Genomic DNA, 18,290 nt, shown 5'->3' with positions numbered 1-18,290 from the left:
CCCCAAAATGATTACATGATCAGTTATTGATATTGTATACATGAAGTAATAAGTTTTCTTGTTGAGCCTTGGCTCACGGGTGTTATGTGGTGCAGGTAAAGGGAAAGAAAAGCTCACCAAGCCTTAAGTGGAGAGCTTAGGTGGCGATGTGTACATATGCGGCCGCTTGACCACCACGGCCAATGTGTTTCTCAGGGGAACTAGGGGTTAACCCTAATTTTTCCGCTTAGATCGGCGGGGTGTAACTTTTACACTGTAATGACCATTTTGAATTGTAAATAACTTTGTAAACACTTTTATGGGCCCATGTACAGTTTAATGTTTTTAAATAAAATATATCAATTCCTTTTAATAGAGATTTTCACCCTAGCCTATTAATAACACCTAGAAGCACGTTTATAACCTAATGACTCGTTTAGCGACTTAAGCACGATTTAAAGTTCACAGTAACGGTCTTGGAGTAACCAGGGCGTTACACCCTGCCTCCTCATATAAATGGATCGTTGTCTCAAACTCCACCCTATCCTTATCTTTATCCATACATGTATGGACCTGGAGGATAATCATTACCTCCACAGTATCCATGGGCAATGCCTTCGCACACCACTGGCACTGCAGCCACCAGAAGAAGAGGACAATACGGAGGACGCCGAGGGTTGAGATGTTTTATATATTATTGCATTAAGCAATAACTTTTAATTAATATATTATTGCATGGATATTTAATTTGGATAATATTGTATTGGTTGTGTAATTTGAATAAATTATTAATTTTATACATATTTAATTTTATTATTATTATTTTTATGCATATTTAATTTTGATATTATAAATTAAAAAATAGTATTTAAATATTTTATTTTAATAATTTTTTATTATTTTTTAATTATATAAAAGTATTAGGGGTGAGTTTCGATTTATTAGGGGCAAAAATGTCGCCCTTGACACTATTTATTAGGAGCGACGGTTTTGTCGCTGCTAATACACAACATTAACGTCGAAATATTAGCGGCGACATGCGGCGACTTTGGGTATTATTATCACCCCTAAAGAATATTTTTGTTGTAGTGTTGCTTAAGCACTTACCCTAACCAAGCACATCATCTTCTAGTATGAACAAGCTCGTCTTTTGCACACTGCTTTTTATTTCAGATTCATTTTTCTCTAGAGATGTGACACCCCACATCATTATGGCTGCTTTCTAGAATGACGACTGGCTCTACAAACCAAGACAAGTCTTTCCAGCGTGCTTTGTCCTCACTCGCACACTTATTGGGAAAACTTCCCAAGAGGTCACCCATCCCTAGATTACTCCAGGCCAAGCATGCTGGAAAGACTTGTCTTGGTTTGTAGGACCAGTCGTCATTCCAGAAAGCAGCCATAGTGATGTGGGGCGTCACATAATGGTATCAGAGCCTTGACCCAGCCGGAAGTGTGGCCGACAGGGATGTCGGGCCCGTAAGGGGGGGTGATTGTGACAGTAAGAATCCCGTGATCCGTAAGGGGAAAGACCGGGTAAGCTGTAAAATCCCACACCGCCTGGGGAAGGTCAAGTGTGATGATTCTAAGACTGTGTAGGTATGGGACTACACAGTTGAAGAGGGCTAAAATGGATTGATGGGTACTACAGATATCAACAAGATGCATCTTCTTTTCGGTAGCCCATCACTTGAGAACTCCAAAGTTAAGCATGCTTGACCTGGAGTAATCTCAATATGGGTGACCTCCTGGGAAGTTTTCCCAGGAAGCGTGCGAGTGAGGACAAAGCACGCTGGAAAGACTCGTGTTGGTTTGTAGAAATCTAGAAATCTTATGGGATTAATCTGACAATTTGATTGTTGTTCAGCTGCGCATAATCTCTGATTTGATCAATAAAAACCAACAGTTATATCAAACGAGATCGAAGCACACACTACCAACAAACTAGGTTAACTAGTAGTACTGCTTAACATTTCGAATATTTTAACAGTTAGGGTTTAATCAAACAATTTATAATGTTCATAATTAATAATAAAATACTAAATATATCTAAAAATGGATGAAATTTGATGACATACAACAATATTTATATATAACAAGAGTTTATCTACTTACACATTCAATACAATCACTATTAATTCTTCTTAATGATAATAAAAGATCAATGGTATGATCGACTATTTCTTTGTTCCTAAAAAAATGATTAATTATTTAAAATTTCAAGAAATTATCAATAATGAAACATACATATATATATATATATTAACAAAAGAACAATATACTCGATCATATGATCAGTAACACTTATAATGCTAAGTAAGACCAAGATTGTATATATTCATAAACTTATGCGTAATACAACAATTTATTAGACCTACGATAACGTTTTTTAAAAATAAATGATAATCGTATGTTTAGATAAGCATAATCGACAATAATCACAACAATCATAGTTCATAATTACAAAGTTAATTAGTATTATTGTTGATCTTAGATCAATCTAACAACTTTATTCCCTTGATAAGATGTTAAATAATTATTAATTAATGAATGATAATATATAACTATAATCACTTATCAAATTTTTTAAAAATTGTGTATTTCTATTCTTTAATATTTTTACCCGGCACAATTTTATCTTTTGCCGGTGCGTTTATGACTTTTACCGGCCTATTTACAAGACTTTTGCCGGTGAAACAACGTAATGCACCAGCTAAAGCACCGTCGTCAAAACTAGGTTCGTAAAAAAATCACATTTGTCGACACAATAATGCCTTGTGTGTAACATCCCAAATTTCCTAATAGGGCTTAGTGCCTGGATTAGGAGGCCGGGAGGCAATAATTTGAGTTATTATGTGGATTATATTATAATATAATTATGCTTGCATGTTAGAGACATTAAATATGTGTATGTGGGCCCGTTTCTTATAAGAAGGGTATTTTAGTAATTTGACCCATTCGGGGTATAAATTCAATTATGTGAATGTGTGATTGAGACCACATTATTATGTGGATATGTTTGAGTTACTTGATGAGAGGCGATCCCGATGAGCAAGTTAGTGGAAAAGTCACAACAGGGTTTTAATACCCGGCTAGAGGTAAGCTTAGAGGTATTGTATTGATTTAGTACATTACCGGGAATTATTGGGTAATGGGAATTTATTGGTAACTGTGTGGAAAATTGAAAGTAGCGGGAATTATAGGATGTAAATTGTGGATAACGGGATTTAAGGCAAAGGACAAAATTGCCCTTGTGAACATTTGATGAATAAGCTAGAGGCAAGGGAAAAATAGTCATTTTCTCTCCAAATATAGTGTAAGGTCAGCTGGGAATGTTTGAGAAGGTTAAGGAACTAAAGGAAAAGCATAGTAGCAGCTCTCTCTCTCTCTCTCACTCACGTTTTTTTTTTCCTGTTTTCACCATGGAAGCTTGAGGAATTTTTGGGGAAATTAAAGATCAAAGCTTAGGAATCAAGGTGTTAAACTTGGTGAAAACTAGAGTTTGGCTCAAGAGGATTAACACAGCTAAGGTAAGAGTTCTGAACTGAAATTGTTTGGTTAGCTTTGTTGAATATTTAGAGTAAAGATGTCTATGCATGCTTGATAATTGAGAGGATGGGTTTGGTAAGTTTGATGAGTTTTACTGTGATAACTAGTTGATTTTTATTGGTGAGAATGAGTATATATGTTGTGGGAATTGAATTGGAGGTGTGGGATGAATTTGGTTAAGTTTTGGCTAGGTTCGGTTGAAGAGAAACCCAGAAATTTCTGAGTTCGTGGTGATGAGCCGCGACTCTTTTATGGTGAGTCGCGGCCTGCGAAGAGAAATGTGAGCCAGGAGGGCTCGGAGGCAGAGGCGAGCCGCGATGCCTCAGGGGCATGCTGCGGCGCGCGTTGGTTTCTAGGGAGGCCAAGCCTCTGGAAGTAGAGGCGGGCCCGGCTCGGGTGTGAGGGGCTGCGGCCCTTAAGGGGAATTTTGGCTTAAATGGGATTTTTTAGATTGGGAACCTAACCATTTGGCCTTGGGATCGATTCTACTTCCTTGTTAAGCGGAATTCGATGTCCCGGAGCCTAAGAGTTAGTCTAGAAGTTGTTATTTACCTGTTAATGATGGGAACTTCCTTACTACAGTTGTGACTAGGTTTTCGCTAAGGGCTTGGATCGGGGATCGTACTCAGTGGGTCGTCGCTAACAACCTGCATATGGACCAGAGGTAAGAAAACTGCACCTGTTATGTGAATGCATGATTAGAGCTTAATCAAGGTGATGAATATGGAGATGAATAAAGCTTGGACTTTGTTGAGGAACATGATTATCATTATGTTTGTGAATATCTGATTAGGTATACTATAATGTGCATAATTATGATTATGCTTATGACTGCTGTGTGAATGTATTATAATGCATTGTGATTGTTGATAGGTATGCTATATGATACGTGTGAATGTCTGTTATGACCGTAAAGCTTGGTTTATAAACTAAAGGATTATTAGGGTGTTAAGTGGGAAACAACTTATTAGTTGAGAATATATTGGACTCTGGGAGACTCACCTTATAAGTTGAGAGACCCAAGGCTTCAACTTATAAGTTGGAGGCACGTAGTGGCTTGACTTATAAGTCAAGGACTTAAAGAACTTAGTTTATAAAGCTAAGATTGGCATAATGCACGTGGAGTGCAGGCCACCATGGCTGGGCCACCCTGGGAGTGCGACATACGCTTGACTGGCTCGGATGCCAACAATTTGAAGGGAAGTGCAACATGCACTTGTGTGACTCTATGGTCATCAGTTTGTTTAATGAAAACACCAGTATCAGTTATTACTGTTTGATAGTGGTTTTATTCAGTGAACTGTTAATTGTGTTTTCTTGCTGAGTCTTCTGGCTCACAGGTGCTTTGTGGTGCAGGTAAAGGTAAGGAGAAGCTCAACCAGCCATGAGTCGGAGGGCATTAGCAGTGGTATGTACATATGCAGTCCGCTCGACCACCACGGCCGAGATGCTCAAAGGAACTAGGGTTAAACCCAGTTTTTGCCACCTCGGCTTATTGTGTAATCTGAGTATTGTAATTAGTTTTTAAGCTGATGTTTTTGGGATCCCATGTAAGGAACTTATTTTTAACTTAATGGAAATGTTTATGAGATGATCAAAAGTTTTTAATACCCAAACCTTAGTGGCTTAATCACATGTTTAGTCCAAATGACTTGTTAGTAAGTCCAGCACTGGTTTCAAAACACACATGGTAATGGACCCTAATTAGCAGGGCGTTACATTGTGCGCTGGCAAAAAGTGTGCCATCTAAAGTGCACAAGCTTTTGCTGGCGCCTTTCGTCATTGCACTGACAAAAGTTACTTTCCCTGGCGCATTTCAGAATTGCGTCGGCAAAAACTACCTCTGCCGGTGCAAATTCACGCCGGTGAAAGTGGTGTTTTTTATGGGTGCAATTCGTGAAACGCGCCGGCAAAAGAAACTTTTGTCGACGCAATTTCGAAACGCGACGGCAAAAGTCTCGTTTCTTGTATGATGTAATGTAATGTAAAAATTTGAGGTAAAATAGAAAAAATAGTGTTTTTGTGAGGTATTTTGAATGATAGAGAAAAGTATCAATCGAAAGTACTTTCACACACCTTATTATCAAAGCTAGTCTCAAATGGAATACTATTATTTGAAATAGCTCCACAACCTCAATTACCTATTAGAATAAAGATCTCAAAATATCAATCTAAACAAATATATTCCACATATTTTGAGACTTCTATTTATTATATTGAATTTCTCAATTCTAAGTAGTTATCATGTTACAATTAGTATTACTTTAATCTTAAATAAAAGAAAACTAGCATAAATATCTAACTATCTATTTCCTAATTTAGTTTGTTGACTTATCATCAATTTTAAATAAATCCAAATCTGTCCCAAAATTTACTAAGCATTTTATGCTCTTTATTATGAATTCTTAACTGCCCATGCTCAAGCACTTACCCTAACCCAAGCACATCATCTTCTGGTGTGAACAAGCTTGTCTTTTGCACACTGCTTTTTATTTTAGATTTATTTTTCTCTAGAGAAGCCAAGAGGCTATGAACCACTAAGAGAAAGAAACAAAGAACATGGGATTGCCGTGGAAGAGATAGGGGTGTTTTAATTTGTAGATTTTTTTTAGTTTTTTATTTTCAATCTCTTATCTCTTTGAGATTTTATTAAGTTGAAATCATTTTTAAGATAATATTAATTTTTTAAAATGTATGTTACAAGATCTTTAAAATTATTTATTAGTTGTACTATCTAGAACTTGACACAACTAGTGTTAACAACCGTGTCAAATATTTAACGACTACAATTAAATTTAAATGAAAGGTACATTTTTGCCGTTAAAATATTTAAACTGGTACATAAGTACAACCATTAATAAAAAAAATTAAAATTCATACCACAAATTATTTCTTCACACGATAAGATATACCAATAAAAAAGTTGATATTTGCTTAGATATTCATGCCCTGAGACATGAGACAACGAAAATAAACAGAACAAAAAAAAAACACCATAGCTTGCTAGAACTCAAACGTTATATCAGATTGTTCAAACTTTTCTTGAATGAGCTTCTTTCCACGCTTTGCCATTTCAGGTGTTAAATGGTTCACCCAATCTCCCACCTCACCTTTTCGAAAGTATGAACTATTGGAAGGACCAAATGATTGTTTGCCGGTCTTATTTACATCCAAATTTTTTAAATGCTCAAAGCTACATAATTTTTCTATTTCTTGTGGAATTCCTCGATTTTCTTCCTCAGCTGAAAAAGAAAATCCCAAAAAGTCTGCCATCTTTCTAATAAAAAACACACCGTCTCTTTTAAGGTCTTCAAATTTTAAAAATAATATCTTATGAGGCATCTCTAAGCTTGCTTTTCGAAACCCCAAAATATGGTCCCAAAATGGTCCAAATATATGGATTCCTTTACAGAATAATTCGAATTGTTCTTCTAAATGATGTGGTTCATTATCCCCCCAAAATTTGTGATTATAGTACCAAAGAGAAACAAATAGATCCAGTGGGTTTCGACAAATGTATACAATTTTACAACCAGAAGACTTGATGGAGGGTGGTAACAAGGGATAAGGATTGTGGGTACTCAAGAGTCTTGGCTTCATGTTTTCGGTACTTGAGGTGAAATCACTACTTGCATGGAAGGGTATGAGATTGTGTGGATTGGTAGTAAACAATGGGCTATCGTTATTGTTATTAGAGTATGTTGCACAATTATGATGAGCACGGTTCACAATAGCGAAAACAAGAGATTTTAACCAAGTAGTACCTGATTTTGGACAAGAAGCTAATAAAATATCATCATCTCGTGCCTCAAATTGAGTTTGAAAGGAAATTATACCTTTCAAATCAAAGTCATGAATCCAAAACCCTTGGTAAGAGTAGAAATAGACATCACCATGTGATGCGTCTTTAACTTTTTCAAGCATTGCCAAAATTTCATCAACCTCCATTTCCTCTTCCTTCTTCTTCTGCTTGATAACATTTGATATTTCCATTAGATCGTACGGCCAACACAATGAAAGCTCAATTATATTTAGAAAATTTTAAAGATGCTTGTGAGGAGTAGTAGTGAGTAACTCTAGACACCTTCGATCCTTTAAATATAACTGAAATTAAGAAATTAAATTATTTTCTCTTTTCCCTTCAAATAGACTCTTTCACCTATAATACTAATAATAATAATAATGTTTTTGTTGCACCTACTAGCAAATTTACGTACTGACTTTTCGATATGTGATATCTTTTCCAGATTTTTCACTATAACAATCAGTTATTAGGTCAAAATTTATTATTTATTTCATAAATAGCTCCATTTGTCCATATCGTTTTTTTCTTCCTTCCGTAACTAAACAAATTTTATAAATATCTATTAGTTCTGTTTGTAGGAAGCTAACATTCTAATCTATTGGTTGGTGACTCTATGCATCTTCGATCCTTTAAATATAACTCTGAAGAAAAATACATTACTCTTTTTCCCTTCAAATAATCTATAGATTTAATCTAACAATCTAGGACCATTTATATACTTAAGAAATAACATCAAATATTAGATCAATTCATCATCCAACAAACATATTTTTCTTTTAATTTTTCACCTTTAGTTAATAAGATCTATACGAAATGAATTGATTTGTCAACATAATATTTTATATAGTTCCTTATTGAGAAAAAATATTTTTTTTTAATAAGAATGATTACATCCAACAGTTACATTTCCGGTCAAATTATGACATATTTTATTTGTTTATTACAATTTTATGGGTTTTTTTTCCATAATTTTGTAATTATTTTAAAGTATACCATATATATACTTAGTAAAAAGCTTCAATATTTACTTTTTTAATTGATTTTAGAGATATTTTTATTAGTGTATTTTTTAAATTATATTTAGGTTAATAATATATACATATAAATACAATTAATTGTAAATATAAAACAAAAAAACAGAAACACAATAATTATTAGAAAAATATTTGTCAAAATTCAATGCACTATAACTACAAATTCAAGAAATTATAATAGATAGTTACATAAACAAAATTTAACAAATTATAAAAATTGTAACCAACATTTTTAGTAAAACATACTAATAATAAATATTCAAAAGTTGTAACAAATATTTACAGAAACTAATAGAGTGGCTATGACATATAGTAGATAACTAGAGCTATCAAGCTATCAATATGGCCATTTGTACCAAAACTAGGACCTCCTTGATTTGAATACGAGAGTATAAAATAAACTAATAAAAAGAAACTTTATTTAAAGGAAAAAGAAAACTAATATTTCAATTTTTTTTACAAATGTGTGAACAAAAGGATAATAAAATAATTTAGTCCCCCAATAGATTTATTATAATTAAGAAATAATAAAAAACAACAAAAAAATCTAGAAACAACTTTTAAAAAATGTAACATATAGAACCAAATCATTCTGCAAGTATACTTTAAATAACTATAACAGTCTGTTACAGATCCACATCAAACAATAAATGGACTTTACAAACTTCAAATAGATTGTTACTGATCTAATAGTCATATTTCTTGTATGAAAGTTTACTCCAATTATGAAATAATAAAAAACAACAAAAAATTGGAAACAAACTTTTCAAAATTGGGTGTGGAGCTTCTCTCTCCCTCTCCATGGGTCGACGGAAAAAAGAGGTTCCGAAGCCGGTGACAGTGGCAGCTGCTACAGATAGTCTTCCGACACTGCCAGATCTCCCTTCAATTCAAGATCAATTTGTACTGGAGAACATCGATGAGGAATACCATGAATCGTGCGAGGTACTGGAAGCTGAACCGTTTGTTGAGCCAGCTATGCCAATGTTGGAGGGCAACGCTGGTCCGTCTATATGGGCAGAGGAAATGGAGACAATCGACTACCAGAATTCAGCCAAGGATGTGTGGAGCAAATTTAAAGCTAATCAGGTGAAAACCCCATCTACGAGTCTTGATTTCATTGAGCCTATGAAGGTTGGCGACCAACGAATAGCTAAATTGGACTTTGATGAAGTTGAGGTAGAAGCCTCGTTTTGGAGAACGTCAATTGTTTGTGTAGTCTTGGGAGTTAATCCCCTATTTCGGGTTTTTGAAGGATTTGTGAAGCGAATTTGGGGTAATCTAGGCATTGACAGAATAGTCAGAATGAACTCTGGGTTTACCTTAGTAAGTTTTCGTGATGTTGCAACCAGGGATTTAGTCCTGGAAACTGGTGTGATCCACTTTGACAAAAAGCCTGTAGTCCTTAGACCCTGGACTCCTGATATGGACACAATACAAATGGTAAAGTCGGTACCGGTTTGGATTCGTTTAAACGGTTTGGGACTACAATATTGGGGCCGTAAGAGTCTCAGTGCTCTCGTTAGCACTATAGGCAAGCCAATCATGATAGATCAAGTTACTCGTGATCGGTCGATGGTCAAGTTTGCAAGAGTTCTAGTTGACATGGTAATTTCTGAAAATCCTCCTAAGTCTATTTCGTTTGTCAATGAAAGAGATGAGCTAGTTGAACAATGGGTGGAATACGAGTGGCTCCCTTCTAAATGCCAAGCTTGTGACTGTTTGGGACACACTTTAGTGAACTGTGCGAAGGACAAGGGGTCTGTGTGGGTTAAAAAATCTAACCAAGTTGCTAAGAATACTGAGCAGTGTGTAGGGAAAACCAGTTCTGAACCTAGCTTGGACAATCAACAGACTGCTACTGTCAAGAAAGATACTGATGTTCATGTTAATACTGATAGTGCCCAGGACTCTCTTTGTTCGAATAGACCTGATACAGGTACTGTGATCAAACCCTCTGTTTCCAATGCTGGTTCAGTTGCTAAGACAGCTCCAGTTAGTAAAACAGGGGAGGCCAAGGGTAATGAAATAGGGGATGAGTGGATAACACCAAGAAGGAGAGGGAATAAGGCAAATATTTCCCAGCCTTCTCAAGCTTTAAGTAGAAATGGATATGCTGTGCTTCAAGAGCCAGGAGGTGGGAATTTGGCTACTAACTCTCTTTCTAGTCAATATGGAGAAGTGCAACATTCTTAGTTGGAATGTTCGGGGTATGAATAAAGGTAATAAACAGCGAGAAATTCGTGATTTATGTCGTTTGAATAATATTGGGTTTGGGGCGCTCTTTGAAACTAAAGTGCGCCATGAGAAAACAGCAGATATAATAGGTAACAGTTTTCCCAACTGGGACTATTACTCGAGTAATATGATCTCGTTCCGAATTTTATTAATTTGGCAATCGAAGTTTGTGCAAGTTCAAATTATTGAGGAAGATACTCAGTTCGTCCACTGTAAAATTAGAGCTTCTGGGCACCACACTGAGTTCTACTTAACAGCTGTGTACGGTTCCAACTCTATGTTTGACAGGAAAATTTTATGGGAGAAACTTGCTGGGCTAGGCCATTTGACTCTTCCTTGGATTGTTGTAGGCGATTTCAATGCCATGTTCAGCTATCAAGACAGGAATGGAGGTCGTCCCATAACTGGTAAGGAGCTTGTTGATGCTCAAAACTGGCTTTCCTTAGGCCAAGTTGATGAATTTCGTTGTGCTGGATCCTCTTACACTTGGTCGAATAAACAGGAATTTGGTGACAGAATCTACTCTAGACTAGACAGGGTCTTCATTAATGAGAAATGGTTGGATCTCTTCCCTAACACTGAAGGTTTTTTCAAATGGGACATTCATTCGGATCATAGCTACTGTGTGATCAAAAATCAAGTTATTGGCAAAGTTGGTATCAAACCTTTCAGATTTTTTGATTGTTGGATGTACCATAATAAATTCAAATCAGTGGTTCTTGACAGTTGGAACAAATCTAGCTATAAAATTGGTCTTGCTGGTATTGTCCTTAAGCTCCTTAGAGTTAAGCATGTTCTTAAGAAGTTCAGCAGATCGGACTAAGGAAAATCTTAGTATAACTCAGGGTGCTTTAGCTAATGATCCCAGCAACACTGTGCTTCAATTAGCTGAACAGGCCAATTTGCAGGAGTTCGTTTTAGCCAGGAAGAGATATGCTAGTCTCCTCCATCAAACTAGCAAAATTACCTGGTTGCAATTTAATGATGAAAATTCTCATTATTTCCATGCTATCATGAAGAAGAGAAGAGCTGAGAATAGGATTACCTCTTATATGGCCAATGAGGAGGTGATAGATGACTATGATAAGGTGATAGAGCATTATTTCAGTCATTTCAGGAACTTTATGGGGAAGAAGAGCTCGGCTAATAGGCAGATTGATCTCAACAGTTTGAGTTTTGGTGAAAAACTTACTATTCAGCAACAAGTTAACTTGATCAGGCCTTTCAAAAAGAAAGATGTTCAAGAGGCTTTATTTGGCATTCACTCATCTAAGAGCCCGGGTCCGGATGGGTTTGGTGCTAGTTTTTTCAAAGGCTTGTGGAAAGAGATAGGCAATGACATCAGTATGGCAATTTTACAATTTTTTCATGATGGTTTTCTTCCTACTGATTTAAATGAAACTGTCATATCCCTTATTCCGAAAACTGATTCTCCTAGAACAGCTGCTGATTATAGACCTATTGCTTGTTGCAATACGCTCTATAAATGCATATCCAAGATGCTATGCTCTCGTTTGTCTGAAGTTCTTCCTGTTTTGATTCATGGAAATCAAGGGGCTTTTATAAAGAACCGCCTCTTGGCTCATAATATTCTCATTTTCCAAGACCTTCTCAAGGGCTACACGAGGAAGAATATCTCAGCTCGTTGTCTCATGAAGATTGACCTCAGTAAAGCGTACGATACAGTAGATTGGCAATTTGTGGCTAACTTGCTAAAAGGGCTTTGTTTCCCCTCTAGGTTCATTCATTGGGTGCTGGTTTGCTTAAAGGGGACTTCTTATTCTTTGATGCTCAATGGCCGGCTTCATGGCTCTTTTAGAGGGGAAAAGGGTCTGAGACAAGGAGACCCTATATCTCCTCTGTTGTTTGTCCTGATTATGGAGTACCTAACCAGGCTTTTACTTCAGACTTCTAATCATAAAGGATTTGGTTTTCATCCCCTTTTCAAGCATGTTAATCTTGTCAATCTCTGTTTTGCAGATGATCTAGTTATTTTTTGCAAGGGGAATGTGAACTCTATGAGACTTACTCAGTCTGCTATTGCTAGTTTTTGTGCAACTACGGGCCTCTCAATCAATAATACCAAATCGCACATTTACTTTGGAGGTATCAATGCCGACTGTAAAGCTCAATTATTGGAGATCTCTCGAATGCAAGAAGGCTCGTTTCCGCTTAAGCATCTTGGAATACATCTAAGACCTACTAAATGGAGAGCTGCGGACTGTGGGGAAATTATTGGGAAAATTCAAAGGAATCTTCATTCTTGGACTAGTAGGAACCTTTCCTTTGCGGGCAGAGCGCAACTTATTCATTCTGTCCTTCTTGGAATAAGAAACTATTGGATGAATATCTTTATTCTTCCTCAAAAAGTAGTGGCTGCCATTGATAAATGTTGCAGAGAATTCCTGTGGGGGACTAAAGGGCATCGCAGCAAGCTTCCCCTTACTTCTTGGGAGCAAGTCTGTCTTCCCAAAAAGTATGGAGGAATTGGTTTCTGTGAAGGCAGGAAATGGAATATTGCTATGATGGCTAAGTATATTTGGGCAATTTCTAGCAAGAAAGATTGTCTTTGGGTCAAATGGATAGATGCCATCTATCTTAAAGGTAAGAGCTTCTGGTCTGTGCCATTAATTCATGATACCAGTTGGTATTTTTGAAAACTTCTGAAGTTGAGGACTGCTGTAGATCATTATGCTATTAACTCTTCGGTATTAAGAGGCAAGTTCAAAGCTAAACTCCTTTATCTGTCTCTTACAGCAGCTTCTGAGGTGCAGTATGCCTCTGCTGTTTGGCATCATATCTGTGTCCCGAAACATAGATTCATTTCTTGGCAAATGATAAATGATCATCTTCTTACTCGTGATAATCTAGGAAAAATCTTGGAGCTTCCTTCTTATCTTTGCCCGGTTTGTGAGTGTTTCAACGAGTCCCACCAGCACCTTTTCTTTGACTGCTCTTTCACTAAGAACCTCCAGCAAGCAGTCAGTTCTTGGTCTGGTTTCCAGGGTTGGCCTCTTACCATGGAAGCCTGGAAGTGTTGGTGCTCTCATGTTGGTTCTGATCTGAAGCTGCTGGTTTGGAATGCGATTTTTGCTGCAATGATCTACTCAGTCTGGTGTAACAGGAATAGATGTCTGTTTGATTTGAGTTGTAGCTCAGTTTTGGTAGTTAGCTCCACCATTAAAACTGATATCAAAGCTAGAGTTAAGACTATTTCTTGTACCAAGGCTAAGAAAAAAGTCAGAGATGTCATTAGCTTTATAAATTCCCTGTAATTCGTGCTTTTGTTGTGTGTTGTGGCTGATTGCTACTGTTAATCTTGTAATTGGTTTGTGCTAGTTGAATATATAGTCCTTCTTTTCCAAAAAAAAAAAAACTTCTCAAATTTGTAACATATAAAACCAAATCATACTGCAAGCATACTTTACAAAACGGTAACATACTGTTACAGATTCACATCAAACAATAAACAAACTTTACAAACTTCAAACAAAATGTTATAAATCCAAAAAAATAACATATATAAGTCATCTTTCTTTGTACGGAAGTGAAATTTTCTTTGTTTTGAGTCAATGAATTGACATTAAAGCACCCAATAAAATGAACATGTATATTTATCACTACAAGAAATCTGATCTTTACCTACCAATATATATTGGTATGGAAAGTAATGTTTTGCCTACCAATATTTATTGGTAGATAATATTAGTAGGTAAATGCTAGTCCATTATATTATATTTTGGAACATAGCTTTATCTACCAATAATATCAGTAGGTAATGATCTTTACCTACGTATATTATGGAGGGAAATTTTTTAACCATTCCCGCTCAATTTTCCCCCAATTTTTTATTTTCATTATATTATTTTATTATTATAAATGCTTATTTGGAAGCTTATGTGGAGTAAATAATATGATGTGTACGACATTTGCCTACCAATTCCTTACCTACTTATATTTATTTGTAGGTAAAGGTGACTTTTACCTACCAATATTTAATGGTACGAACTATGCGTAGGTAAATATTACAAAATATATAAACTATTTCAAATATATTTTTTGCTACCAATAAAATTGGTAGGTAAAGATTTTTACCTACGTATATATTGGAGGAAAAAAATTAAGCTTTTGGAGCTCATTTTTCCCTCTAATTTTATTTTAATTTTTAAAATTTTATTAAAATTAATGCTTATGTGTCTACAACATTATCCTAGTGTCTAACCATACTTATTTTATAATGTACACATCATTTTATCTATACATAAAATATAATAAAAACATAAATAAATTTATTATTAAATATAAATATATACTTATAAACCTAAACCCTAACACTTGTCTCTCAATAAATAAGAAAATTTTTGGATAAAAAAAATCTGAAACATTTCTTTCCCTCTTTTCCCTCTATCTTCCCCGAAACCCTCTTTCTCTCTCTCTCACTACTGTGTTGCTTCTGCCAGGCCCGAACGGCCATCGTCCCATCGTCGGAGCCGTACACGCGCCAGCCCAATCGAACCGTCGGCCCTCAAAACGTTGACCCCCGCGAGCTCACCACCGTACGCACTACCCAGGGCTGTCAACCAACGGTCTGAAGTCGTCCGCCCCTTGCACTTTCCGGCGAGATTCCGACTACCCCGAGCCTCTTGTTTGACGAAGGGCACGGGGAAGAGGTGCAAAAATGTATCATTGTGAAAACCATAAATCATGTGCCACTCGTTCCTTGTTTGCAGTCAAATATAGGTATGTATGCTCTCCTTATCTCTAAGTACAACTAACGTATGAAGTTACGGCATATTTGGTTTTGCATATAACTGTTATTATTTCTAATATTTGAATGTCTGGAACTAGAACTAGTTCTGTAATTGACATACAGAGAAAAGACACTAGTGAATGTTGACAAAAAAATTATATTTTAGTTGATTCATTAATATACTGAAAGAAAGAATTGGGCAGTTGTATTCATCATTATTTGTGTGTTAATTTATGACACTGATCTATAAAATAGTAAAATCTCATGTAGTTGGGATAACGGTCTTTGAGTTTGAAATGGATTTTAATGTTTACATCTTGGTTAGCTCGAATATGATCGTTTATCAGTGTTTCAACACTCATGCTAGATCATGTTTTGTTGGGCATTTTACCTTGTAAGCTGTGTAATGAACTTGAAGATTGTTACTTGAAGGCTGATCTACCAATAAGTTACTCTGTGGTGAACTAGTTGCATTCTTTGCATTCTCACTGCTTGGTTGGCTCAGCCCCTTCTTTATGCAGCAGTTTATTTGTGTTTGCTTTTCTTGAGCTCTAAAATAAAGCATTGGAGGAGGTGTACATGTTTCTTCTGTAACTTTATTTGTGTTATATTTCCGTGATTGACTCTTGTTATAATTAACCATTGCATTAATAAGGATTCTATCTTTGTACCAGGTAAACGCTATAAAAGAGGTCAAGAACATGTTGATTTTTCCACTTTTGCAACGAAGGTCTGGGCTCGTGGTCTTCCTCGTCTCAGATGCGGGCTCAATGGCGGGGATGGGGATCTACGAACGTTGTGGGGGCTTTGGGAACAGCTGGGTTTGATCTCTCTCTCTCCCTCTTACACTCACGGTAACTCACATCTCTCCCATGGTATCTCTCTGTTGTTATATGTAAATATGATATATATATATATATTGTTGCTGAAAGTGATATAGTTGATAGCACATTGTAACAACTTTGGGCAATGGGAATTTAAAGGAAGTCATAAGGCTTCCTCCTGGTGATGATTGTAATGAATGGCTAGCTGTGAACAGTAAGATTTTATTCCTGTTTAGTAGAATAGGATTAAAAGAACTATTCGTGTGTTGATTTTTCAACTTAGTCCGTTTGTTGTTTATACTGTAGCTGTGAACTTTTTTAACCGAGTGAACATCCTCTATGGTACTCTCACTGAATTCTGCACTCCAACTAGTTGTCCAGTCATGAATGCTGGACCAGTGTGAGTACTCAACCAAGTAGATTCTTTTGGCTGTATTGTGTTTAGAACTCGAATAGATCATTATTCCTTGTCTGTTTTCATTCTTGGCAGATACTCGTATAAGTGGGCTGATGGGGTTACCACAAAAGAACCAATAAAGGTCTCTACTCCAAAATATGTTTGAGTACTTAATGGATTGGATTGAAGTTCAGCTAGATGATGAGTCAATATTCCCTCAAAGATTGGGTTAGTGAAGTATCTAGTTGAAAGCTTGAAACTCTTTTTTTTCCTTCTTCTTCATAATCTTAACTCAAGTTTTTCTTTCCATGTGCTCCTTTTCCACCCAATTTCCCAGATGTGGTGAAGACAATCTTCAAGAGGCTGTTTCGTGTGTATGATTTTTTAATTTAAATGCTCATATGTTTTTTTTTTGTTTAATTGTATTATATTTAAGTAGTAAGAATCAGTGATGAGTTAGGGGAGTAGGACAAAGCATCACCCAAAAATTAAATATATAAATAATATATGTTAAATATTACTTTTATATAATCTTTTTGAAAAATAAAAATATGATTCCCTAACTTTTTACTTTTCACTACCTATACAGGTACTACTAAAGTGGCTTAATAAAGACTCACATTCATAACTTCTTTTGTTTTTTTAGTAGTATAATAAAATGTAATATATAATTTCTTTGCTAGTTGTTTAATGTTTGCCTTCGTCTCTATTCTTGATTCCGTTCTTGAACTCAGAGGCCTTAGTTCATCTTCATGAACCCAGTTGCCTTCGTCTCTATTCTTGAATTCGTTCTTGAACCCAGAGGCCTTCTTCTCCGTTGTTGAACCGAGACGCCTTCACCTATTTTCTTGAACCCAGACGCCTTAATTCTGTTATTGAATCCAAACGCTTTATTCACTATTCTTCAATTGAGATACCGTATGCTCACTATCATTTTTTTATGTTTTTATCTTTACAATGTTTTAACTTTCTTTTATTTGTTTTCCTCATTGCAGTGGCTGGTGGGTTTGAGGTATTGATTGCAGCAACGAGGTTTGAGGTGTTGATTGCAGTGATGGGGATTGAGGTGTTGATTGTAGTGGATGTATTTGTAGTTTAGGTATGCAATATTGAGGTATACTATGATTTTATTTATTATAAATTCCCAAAATCTGAAGGATTGGTGATGAATATATCTATATGAGGCAAATCTGAATATTTGAAAATATGTTGTTGATTGATTTTGTCTTTGGTAATTTTTATTACAGCATATCTAATTTTTTTAAATATGGTTGCTGGTTTTGGCAATTTTATTATGAGGCAATCTGTGGTTTAATCACTGTCTTGGGCAAGTTATATATTTGCAATTGATTTTAGATATGTTTTGAGAATAGTTTTATGAACTTTTTTTTTAAAAGCCAATTTTGAATATATTGTGGTGTTGATTATATTAATTTTTATTATCTTAGCCAAATCTGAATATTAGATATGTGTGTTGATTTGGGTGATTTTTATTATTAGTGGAAAATCAAAATCTTTGATTATGTGTATTGATTTGGATTGTTTTTATTATTTAAGGCAGTCTGGATTCAAACATTGCTATGAATATGTGATTTTTTTGTCTTTCTAATTATATGATTTTGTGTATTCAAAGTTATGAACACAGCCAAATCTGATTTTGTCTTAAACAAGTGTATTTTTAATTGATTTTATGGTTATGGTTTACTTATTTCAT

The 18,290-nt window shown here is 35.5% G+C and overlaps 1 protein-coding gene and 1 long non-coding RNA gene across 2 annotated transcripts; one reads left to right on the top strand and one right to left on the bottom strand.

The window, feature by feature from the left end:
• Positions 1-6,531: 6,531 nt before the first annotated feature.
• Positions 6,532-7,521, bottom strand: LOC133805499 (cytosolic sulfotransferase 7-like). Its single transcript, XM_062243683.1, has one exon. The coding sequence runs from the start codon at positions 7,519-7,521 to the stop codon at positions 6,532-6,534; it is 990 nt and encodes a 329-aa protein (XP_062099667.1).
• Positions 7,522-16,499: 8,978 nt separating this feature from the next.
• Positions 16,500-17,045, top strand: LOC133804768 (uncharacterized). Its single transcript, XR_009878612.1, has 3 exons — positions 16,500-16,579; positions 16,670-16,804; positions 16,914-17,045. It is a non-coding gene; the product is annotated as an uncharacterized LOC133804768 (long non-coding RNA).
• Positions 17,046-18,290: the final 1,245 nt, after the last annotated feature.

Source organism: Humulus lupulus, chromosome X, assembly GCF_963169125.1.
Source record: "Humulus lupulus chromosome X, drHumLupu1.1, whole genome shotgun sequence".
Taxonomy (NCBI): domain Eukaryota; kingdom Viridiplantae; phylum Streptophyta; class Magnoliopsida; order Rosales; family Cannabaceae; genus Humulus; species Humulus lupulus.
The sequence above is the reverse complement of the archived record's forward strand: the minus strand, read 5'-3'. Positions and strand labels throughout refer to the sequence as shown.

What these genes read in the sequence shown, in the direction of transcription:
- LOC133805499 (XM_062243683.1), bottom strand. Translation starts at nt 7,521, where the DNA reads ATGGAAATATCAAATGTTATCAAGCAGAAGAAGAAGGAAGAGGAAATG.